Below are 10,918 nucleotides of genomic sequence, written 5' to 3' on the forward strand. Positions count from 1 at the left end.
TCTTGTGAAAAATCATGTGTCACACTTCTATTTGTATGTGCTCTCTACTGTAAAAAGACAAGTCCAGCTTGCTTCTGCACATTAACCAAGCCAAGCAACCTTGAGCTATGCATAACCATTTCGGACCTTCCTTTTGTTAATACACAGCAAAATCCTGTGAATCCTATAACTCTAAATGAACACTCAGATCTATATACAGTGCATATAGATTTGAGAAGAGAAAACATACAGTCCTGACTGCACACAGTATTACAATGTTACCTGTTTTACTGTGACAAATAATCGTATTCAGTATGACAGTAGTAATTCAGTAATCATAGTTGTTTTATAGTTTGTCAGTTGGTCACTATGTATTAATTGTATTTAATGTCAGCTGTATTACCTTTAAAAGATGGTGTAAGTGATATTTTCTGTTAAAAGGTTAAAGCTTTATATTCTCATAGTAATCATTTCTGGAGTGTTTGTTCAGTAACAGGGGTTTCCCTGTCTCTCCAGCTCTTTAGTAAACCGTAAACAATTTATTTTCAGTTCAGAATACCATTATTCTATAATAATAATAATAATTATAGATTGACTAATGGGAGGGCACAAATGTGTCGTCACAGCATCAGCCGCAAACAAAAGGGTACTTTGACAAAGCCCCCGCCACTATGACTCAGACCTATTGGTCGGATCTCTAGTGCGACGGTCACGTAGTGAGCCAAACTCTAGAGGTCCGGGCTGTGTAGTTTTATACTGTTCCAGTTCCAATATCGTCTGCTCACTTTTTTTGTTTAAATCACTTCCAATTTCACTTGATTATCCTGTATGAGTTCTCTTTCCTGATTGGATACAACTGGTATCCTGACCTTTACTATAGACCTGGACAAATGGTGAGACCCCTGTTATTGAACAAACACTCTATAGCAAAACATTACTATCAGCATATAGAGCTATTTAACACTTATTTTAACAAAATCACACCACCTGTAATGGAAAATGTTATGAAAACAATTGACTGTAAGTCCATGATTAAGGGCTGGTCAACAACTTGTCAAACAACCTTGACAATTTCTATCAGCTCGTAATGTGCCCATCGGAGGACTGTTGCTCCATTGTATGCAAATAACAAAACAACAACAAACATGACTAATTTACAACTCAGGAAGAGTGGTGCGTAATGTTGGTAATACATGAGCTCTGTGTCGGCTTACATAACATAATGTGAATGAAATCATATTATACACAGTTTCCAACTGATCAGTCCACCCTCCTCTCCTCCTCTCTGCACTTCATGGGGATGAAGTGCGATGCTATGTGCTCCCTCCTGGTCTTCTTCCCCCGCAGCGGTTTACCCTTCTGGGACAGAGCTATGAACATCTCTTTGCCATTTCTAGTCCATTTTGCGGAGGAGTAAGCATTGAAATAGTTTTCTAGGAACACCTCCTTGAAGTTGCAGTTTTCATTGTAGTTCTTCTGTAAATAATAATAATACAAAAACAATTAAATCTACACTGTGTGTGCGTGCGTGCGTGCGTGCGTGCGTGCGTGCGTGCGTGCGTGCGTGCGTGCGTGCGTGCGTGCGTTGCATGTATTGCAGTGTTATTTTACAGCCTGCAACCAAGATTAAAAATTGTATTGCAGTGGAGATTTAATTTTTATTTTAATAATATTATTTTATATTTTTATTTAATAATATTATTATATTTTAATAATTGCCTAATCGTACAGGCACTTTTTATTATTTTATTTTTTGTCACGTAGGAGAAATGTTACCTTGCCTTGCAGCTGCCCAGTCCTGTTCATGGAGATATAATACTGGCTCTTGACCCCCTTGATAGCCAGTATGCCCCCCTCAGACACAGTCCTGATCTCCAGGATGCCTGCGAGACAGACAGACAGACAGACAGTCATACTGTGAAATACTCCAGTAAACAAAAAAAGTACTTGAGTAAATGTACTTAGTTACTTTACACCACTGACATCCAGTTTTCAGTATTCATCTTCATTAACAGACAGGATGTGCTTAATCAGTCGGTGGCTCTTGGCTTTATTCAAGCCTTGTTAACTCGCTTGCCGTGGTGGAAACTGAAAAGTAACTAAGTACATTTACTCAAGTACTGTACTTAAGTACAATTTTGAGATATTTGTACTTTCCTTGAGTATTTCCAATTTCCAATACTTTTACTTCTACAAAACTTTTGTACTTTTACTCAAGTACATTTTGAATTCCAGACTTTTACTTGTAACAGAGTATTTCTATATTGCAGTATTGATACTTTAGTATAAATAGTATAAAACATTTGAGTACTTTCTCCCAGCACTTCTGGTTTAGTGGCTTGGGTGGCCATTACACAAACCGCAGCCTATGCCATGGCACATATGGGAGGCAGATTAGGGCCTCTCTCCCTTGGGGTTGAGCGTTGAGGAAACTACCTCCTTGCTTGTGCTTTGCACGCTACACTTCAGACCTGCCTACTAACTCTGTGGGAGAGCACAAGGCTATTGGCAAACTACTTGGCGTTGGGGTTATGTTGTGATGCATCTTAAGATGTCAGAATGTGCCAGGAGGTATCTTTTATTGCATAAATTAGCATTTTTTAGTAGAAACTAAGCTAATACAATGCAGCTGAGGTGACTATACAGTACATTCCTGTATCGCTATGTTATTTGTTTATTATAAATATTTATTTGTAGTATTTACTTTCAGGTGTCGCAATGAACGATGTATTTTGTGTGGACATCTGAATTCACAATGTCTATCACATCTTACAATTTCACACTTGTAAGATGTGATAGACATTGTGAATTCAGATCAAGTATAGCATACTTTTAAGAGTTTTTAATGATCTTTTAATAACTACAGATTCTGGCAATTTTGCGGTTTTATTGCTTTTAGATCTTACGGCCGCTTTTGACACGATTGACCACACTATCCTAATTTCACGTCTTGAGCACTGGGTGGGTATAAAGGGCACAGCACTGGATTGGTTTAGGTCGTATGTCACTGGGAGAAGCTTCACCGTCAGCACTGGTGGCGTAATGTCATCTTCTGCCCCCCTCCCCTATGGGGTGCCCCAGGGCTCAATCCTTGGGGCCATTCTTTTTGCACTTTATTTACTCCCCCTAGGGTCAATTTTACGCAAACATGGCATGTCCTTCCATTTTTATGCTGACGACTCCCAAATCTACCTCCCCATCAAGCGAGACAGTACCACCCCTCCAAGCCAACTCCTGGAATGTCTGGATGACATTAAAGCCTGGATGGCTTTACATTTTTTAAATTTGAATGAGAGCAAAACAGAGATTATAATTTTTAAACCCAGTCTTGCTGCAAATATGTCCGAAGTGGACCTCGGCCCCCTGGCACAATATATTAAACCCACCGTAACCAACCTTGGAGTAAGAATGGACAGTGACTTTTTAATGGATAAACAGGTGAATTTAGTTTTAAAATCAGCTTTTTTCCAGCTCAGGATTTTATCTAAGGTGAAGCCTTTTTTAACTTTTTTAGATTTTGAAAAAGTCATACATGCTTTTATCACTACCCGCCTGGATTACTGCAATGCACTTTATGTTGGGGCTAGCCAGGGCTGCATTTATAGATTGCAACTAGTGCAAAATGCTGCTGCACGCCTTCTGACAGGCACAAGAAGGCGTGACCACATTTCCCCCATTTTAGCTTCACTGCACTGGCTCCCTGTATGTTTTAGGATCAGGAGGGCTAGCACCTCCTTATATTTCAGATCTTGTCCCAGAAAGATCATTGAGATCAGCAAACAAGATTCTGCTGGAGGTCCCAAAGTCAAAACTGAAACTTAGAGGAGATCGTGCCTTTTCTGTAGCTGCCCCTAAACTGTGGAATGAACTCCCCCTCTTAGTAAAACTGTCCCCCTCTAGCCCTATTTTTAAATCCCGTCTTAAAACACTTTTTTATTCCCAAGCTTTTACCCCAGAGTGAGTTATTTTTTATTTATTTTTATCTTTTGTTTTATTGTTTGTTTTGTTTTTCTCCACCCTGTTGTATATTTGTATCTCTATAATATGTTTTTGACGATTTTGTGCACTTTTTGTGTTTTTGTCTCCACCAGGCCGAAGGCATGGGAGAGAGTATGTTTTGCACTCCGTCCGTCCGTGTGTCCGTGTGTCCGTGTGTCCGTCCGTCCGTCCGTCCGTCTGTGAACAGCTAATCTCCGGCACCGTTAACCCGGTCAATGCCACATTTTGCACACACACTCCCTGGATACCAACGATGAACCTCTGCCCCAAAATTTCCAGAACGGCCTGTTATAGCGCCACCAGGAGGGCGCTTTGTGCAAAACACGTTTTTGGACAGTACACCTACAGATTTTGTCCAAACATCACGCAAATTGGTACACAGTCTCTCTAGAGCCATTCAACAAAACTGGTCTTTCAGATTTCTCAGACTCCATCCTGATTGGCTAAGATTGGCTTCCAAAGTTCGCAGGAGTGCTCCGTTTCAAACAAAATGCTGCAAATCATGAACACATCGTGTGATTTCCGTGAAATTGTGCACGCACATTCCCACTAGGCAGAGGAAGAAATGCCACGTGAACATTTTCAACTCAGCCTCATGGTGGCGCTATAACTGGCCGATTAGTGTTTTTACCTCTAACTGCACGGATCTGTGTAAAACTTTGTATACACACTCCCTAGAGGCCAAGGAAAAACCTTTGCTTGGGATTTTTCACATCTGCTCTTTATAGCGCCACCAGGAGGCCGACATATGTAAAACACATTTTCTAATGTTACTCCTTCATATTTTATCCAAATTTCATGCAAATCGGTACACATGCTCTCCATAGTCATGTGATCAAGACGGGTTTGTTTGATTTCTCATAATCCACCCTCATTGGCTACGATTGGCTTCTAAACCTTTCAGGAGTAGCCCGCTTTGTTCCCGTTTTGTATAAATCGCCACAACTACTCAACGCAGCGTCCGATTGCGGTGAAACTGTGCATGCATATTCCCACTAGGCTGAGGAAGAAATGCCACTTCACAGTTTTCTAATCAGCCTCATGGTGGCGCTACAACAGGCCAAGCCGCGTCTTGCACGCACGCACGCACATTGTTTTATGTTGTTGTTTATATTACTCCTAAACATTTTGCTAAACATCACACACACTCCTATCCTCCTGGTGGAGACCTGTGCCCAGAAGGGCACTTTTTCTAGTTTGTTATGTTATGTAAAGCACTTTGGTCAACTCTGTTGTTTTTAAATGTGCTCTATAAATAAAGTTGGATTGGATTGGATAATAATACACAATAACAATATAACACATTTTTGCTGTCTGGAGGATTAAAGGGACATGTTTACAGACAATAAAGCCCTAATGTCAGTGTTGATGAAGTATGCTATTTTCACTTTCCTTGAAGCAGAGTCAACTCCTAAGTTTTACGTTATGCAGCTATAATTGCTATAATTTAATATAACAGCAATCCTCACTGCAGAAGTCCAACATATTCCAGCTGGCTTTGACAAAAGTGAGGAAAAAAGAAAAATAATCTATCCTGGAGAAACCTTGGCTGAATTACCTGTGACTCATTAAACCCTGACCCAGACTAGACCCACTGGACCAGATCTGTCTAAAAGGAACCAGACTTGACCCACTGGACTAGGTCTAAAAAGACCCAAACAAGACTGACTGGACCAGCTCTTGTCTAAATCGCTTATTTAAAACAGAGTTATACTCTGACCCACAGTAGACCCACTGGACCAGATCTGTCTAAAAGGCTTCACTTGCAAATTACACCAGTGGATTGTATCTGTTCATATCATCTCATCATGACATAAAGCCTAATGTATTGCATTTGCATCCATATATCATGCATTGCTCTTCTGACTTAAAGTAAGTGTTTGAGTAGCTACTGTTGTACTGTGTACAATATTTGGATACAAAGAGAACTTCATGTATTCTGTGTGTTCTGGTTCGAGTTTGGAGTTAAATTACAGTGTAGTAGCTAGTAGGCATGCTGTCTTTCCAGATAGCACCAAACGGCCCTATTGGAGCATCCAGGTGGGTGTCTCTGGTGTCTGTCACACTAGTGACTCCTACAGGTTGCCTGTTCAGCAGGGAGCAGAATTGTGAGTGATTCGTGCGCTGTTTCCCAAACATTGAGTCTGGACCCATTTGTGGGTCACGGACCAATTTCTATGGGTCACAACGGCTCGAGTAAAAATCCCATTTTCTTTTCCTACATTTAAAAAATATATATTTATATTTATTAATATTTTTATATTTCAAAAGATATAATAGAAATAATAATTAAGAAATAGCGAAAATAGCCGATCTATACAAGCTCGCACAGTGGCGTGAAGCAACGCATTGCAGGCTTAGATGTGCTATTTTCAGTAGTTTGGGTACTGGCTCCCAGGCAAACGTCTAACCTCTTTTGGGTCTCAACCTGAAAGGTTTGGGAACCACTGGATTAGTGTTCCTCTGCACTTACATCAGGTGAAAACAAGTGGCTGGTAATGGTATCGTAGATTCGTAGGAGACGTGGTTGTCTATACTCTACACCCTCCATAGACAGACCAGTAGGGGTTGGCAGTGACAGCCAGGGAGAAAATAACATGGGGGGATTTGCCAATGACTAAATTATGGAGGGGAAAAACAAAACTGTAGAAAAGAATATCTGCGTTAAATCAGTGCTAACTTTGGGAAGTGTCACAGAATCATTTGCTATACTGCCCAAAATGCTAGACGGAGAGTGAAAGTCTGATGAGACACACACACACACACACACACACACACACACACACACACACACACACACACACACACACACGCACACACATGGCACGCACACAGAACTTTCCAGGAAAACTGGATGAGTAAACAAATGTTTGGGTGATCCCTTGTTCTGTCCCTGGATAGAGTCAGTAGGATCCATATTGATTTGATTATTTTGTTGAGCCTGTGGCTAATTTCTAGGAATAGTGATTCTTGTTTAACAGAGTTGGTGTGATAAGTTCACATTCATGTACGTGCATGGGCTGAAAACCTTTGAACCTTTGACCAATTGTAATTACATAATTACAATGTAACTACCACTGTCATATCCTAAATTGTAATTGCAATAGCGCTATTGTCCTCAAATGCATATCTACTTTCAGCCTGTCTGTGTTGAAAAAGAAAAACTAATGATGTATGAAACATTATACAGAAATTTGGAAAGTGGAATATAATGTTGTCTGATATGTCATTTAATATAAATGATTGTGGCCCACACGTGAATAGAGGGCATAATGTGTCTGTTATTAGATTTCACTAGAACGCTGGTTGAGACCCCTGCCATCCACCACTGACCTTCATTGATCCACTTTCATTTCTTCTATTAGAGATTTAGACTATTTTGAATGGTCTGTTTCCTTAAATAGCACAGCGGGGAGACGCTAAAACCTATACCAGCGCAGCCCATGTTTGCTGCTTTGGCATGTCACAACCTGCAGTGTTGTGACAACCTGCAGAGACATCTTGTCTCTCGTGAGGCTGGCATGGTCCTGCTACAGCAGATTTAGAGTCAATTAGCAGGGGTTTTATTTAGATGTTCACTGTGCCGTGGCTTGGCATGTTGGCATGACCTTATGTTATCACCAGCCTTTGGTTAGTCACATATACGTTTGGTTGCGAGAGTTTGTCTGTTCATTGATTGATTGATTGATTGATTGATTGATTGGTGGGTTGATTGATTTTTCTTTATTTAAGTGGCATCATGCTTCCAAAGAAGCCCAGAACATATGAACTTACAGGACACTTTTCCTGTTCATTTAACATTGATTCAACAATGAACAGACATGACAATTTATCACAAACAATGATCACACAAATAACCAGCCAAAACACCCAAGATAAATATAGGGCAATTACGTATAATACAAGATAAAATACAACACCCTAGTAATTGGGCCTGTTAACTCACACACATAGACACTAGACAGGAGACCTGATCCTACTTGAAAAGCTGAGATTGCCTTCTATTCCAGGCCTTAGAAATAAAGTAGCCGTCAAACTTCAGCCCTGAAAAACCAACTTCTGGCCATCATCTTCCCTTTCATCAAATAAAGGAACCCTCAAATATTTTTTACATTAATACAACAAAACATAAAATGGATTGTTTGTGTGATGTCTTCCATCAAGACAAATAGATAAATATCTATTAGCTCATACAGTATGTGATCTGTGTTTGGTTAGTTGTCAGGTAATGTCTTGATATTCAGTAGGATGGTGTCCAGACAGAGACTGATAGTTAGATAGACCTTTATTGTCCCAAAGGGGAACTTCAGTTGTCATGGCAATACCACAGTTATGAAACACAGGACAGAGGTACTTTGGAGTAATTATTATTAATAACCCTAATGGAAATCAAAGGAAGTCTGTCTAATAGGCTTCTTTAAAAGTTTGTTGATGCCACACACAGCGCCTACACTGTAAAACTGTGAGTGTTCATTCAACTAAATGTAACCAAATGGACCTTGGTTACATTTCTATAGTCGTTGCAGTAACACACTCGCTTCAGTAATCCAATCTTTTTATGGTTCATCAGACATCATTCTGTGTGCTTTTTGCATGCTATTATGAGTCAATATCACATTTTCTGCTTTTCATCGCCAATTGTTGCGCAAGTTTCTGTCCACACAGAGGCATTCACTGTCACGCCAGCATTCCTGCAACAGCCGCACGTCAGATAGGAGGAAATGATAGCTACCTCAAGCATTCTCCCCATCACCGGGATTTCTACTAGCATCTAAATATATGTGCTTTGAAATGCTTTTACTTCAGTACTGCCAGATAATGAAAAGCTGTGGTTAGCCCTCAGTGGTAGTAATGGGCTTCAACTACTTCACAAATCCTACTTTGGATATTTTTTTTCTTTTAGCAGTGCTTCGGATGATAAGGCAAATTATGTAATTTGACTCCCAATTGTGTGAGATGAAAGTGTTTGTGCTCTGTGTTTGTGAAGAGCTCCCTCAGATGTTCATGTATCCTGGTAGTACCAGAGGCAGTGAAAGCTGTCCGCCTCTGTTATGATAACAGAAACAACTTTAATCATGGTCTTAGAGGATTTTAAGTTAACTTTCTGAGAAATGTGAGCATGATTATGCTTAGTCTTTGCTATTTCTGTCCACTAGTGTATCTCGCTGAACGTCAGTGACTAGTGTGATAGTGTGTGTGTGCGCGTGCGTGCGCGCGTGTGTGTGTGTGTGTGTGGGGGGGGGGGGGGGGTCTGTGTGGGTGTGTGACTGTGCAAGCATCAATGTCTGCCAAGGAGAGTATTTGTCCAGATCTGATAGAGCCCTGGCTGGCCAGCAGCCTCCTAGTCCCCTTTGGTTTACTTCATTACAGCCTTTGTTTAGATGGTGTTATGATTGGGAAGGCCAGAGCCCACACCTGCTTCACTTTATTTCTGTCATTTTGGCTGCTCTAACAGAGACACATGACCCATTAACACTGTGATTACGCTGGGGAACATTGGACAATAACACCTCTCACATGCTCCCGACACCTTGAGGGGCCAAACAGTCTCATTACTAACTGAGAGCTCTCACATGAAGTCAGCCAAAACACTGTCTGCGACTAAATACTCCCAGGCCGACATCCAAGTTCAAATCTCTACACCTTTTTTTGTTTTCTTTAAGGATACTCTCAATTTCAATAATTTGCAATTTATATGGTATATGCATTTTTATCACTTATGTAGTCATCATCAGAAATAGGTAGCAGCAAACCAAACACTAATTATAAATGATAATCAGACAGTTAATGAAGTGCATCCTTACTGTAGCAGTTGGTGGGATCTTGTGTCCCGTTAATGTTGCCGGAGTCATCAATGGTGAGGAACCACTGTGTGCGGCTGAACAGCTGCCGTATGCGCACATCGCCTCCCTCCATGTAGTCGTAGTTCCTGGTGTGGCGCTCGTGTTTGGAGCAGTTCATGATGGCGGCCAGTTGCTCTGGCGTGCGGTCACCACAGGCCACACACACACTGCCAAACAGGAAGATCATGTGCACATACAGTCCTGAGGGCAGATTTGGCAGGTTCCATGTCAGCATCCATGTGCGCATTATAATGCACTGCAGTGGGGCTCTATGATCACCATACTGAAATGTGAGATCAAGATCTGTACGCGGCCCCTCTGCCCCGTGACCCCAGACCCCTGACCGCTGACCTGTGACCTAGTGGTCTCCCTCTCCCCCACGGCGACCGTAGACTGTGGATGGAGGATGGCTCGGAGGAGTCTCCTAAATGGATGGACTGATCTTGGTCTCTTTTTAATCCTCACAGATTGTGTATGCTTCTTGCACCAGCCTCTGGAGATTGTCCAACAGTAGACATAATGTCCAGTTTAGTAACTTCTGTTGAGAGTCACTGTGGGAAAAGAGAAAATAATTTAAGCTAGCTCATTGAATTCAAATAAGGCAGACAGTAAATTGAAAGTTTAGTCAACTTGTAGATTGTTTTAAACTAAAAAGTCTGAAATATTAATCGAATACTAACATCAATGTTGTATATGACTGACCTGTCCTTTGCATTATAGCAACTAGAAAATTGTTGAATTTTATAGATGCAGCTGAACTGAACATCTGCTTCTCTGAACGCGTACCAATACGAGTCTTTTATTTTTTAGCTTAGCAGTAAATCAAACTCTTAGTAGTGTGTGCTATGATTTAATTCCTCCTTCTCTTTGACACATACTAGTAGTGAAATATTAGCCCACTTATCAGTTGGCTTCCCCTCTCCGTAATCCTCTCATCTTGTCTGTATACACAAGTCTCAGAGTCAGTCTCATGCTTCCATGCACATATAATAATAATAATATATATACATATATAATTTCAAAGAAAACATCAAGTCTGTCATTTTTTAGCTTGTGAAAAACTTACATGCACCGGTGAGCGATGATGAGAACCGAAA

At 40.8% G+C, this 10,918-nt stretch overlaps 1 protein-coding gene across 1 annotated transcript; it reads right to left on the reverse strand.

Annotated features, from left to right (window-relative positions):
* Positions 1–1,032: 1,032 nt before the first annotated feature.
* fgf7 (fibroblast growth factor 7) lies at positions 1,033–10,068 on the reverse strand (the record flags this gene model as incomplete). The annotated part of the gene is made up of 3 exons (XM_079497212.1): positions 1,033–1,455; positions 1,756–1,862; positions 9,783–10,068. The coding sequence occupies 3 exons, from the start codon at positions 10,066–10,068 to the stop codon at positions 1,240–1,242; spliced, it is 609 nt and encodes a 202-aa protein (XP_079353338.1). The 3' UTR covers positions 1,033–1,239.
* Between the last annotated feature and the right edge of the window lie 850 nt (positions 10,069–10,918).

The sequence above is a fragment of the Electrona antarctica genome, assembly GCF_951216825.1.
Source record: "Electrona antarctica genome assembly, chromosome: 3".
Classification (NCBI taxonomy): Eukaryota; Metazoa; Chordata; class Actinopteri; order Myctophiformes; family Myctophidae; genus Electrona; species Electrona antarctica.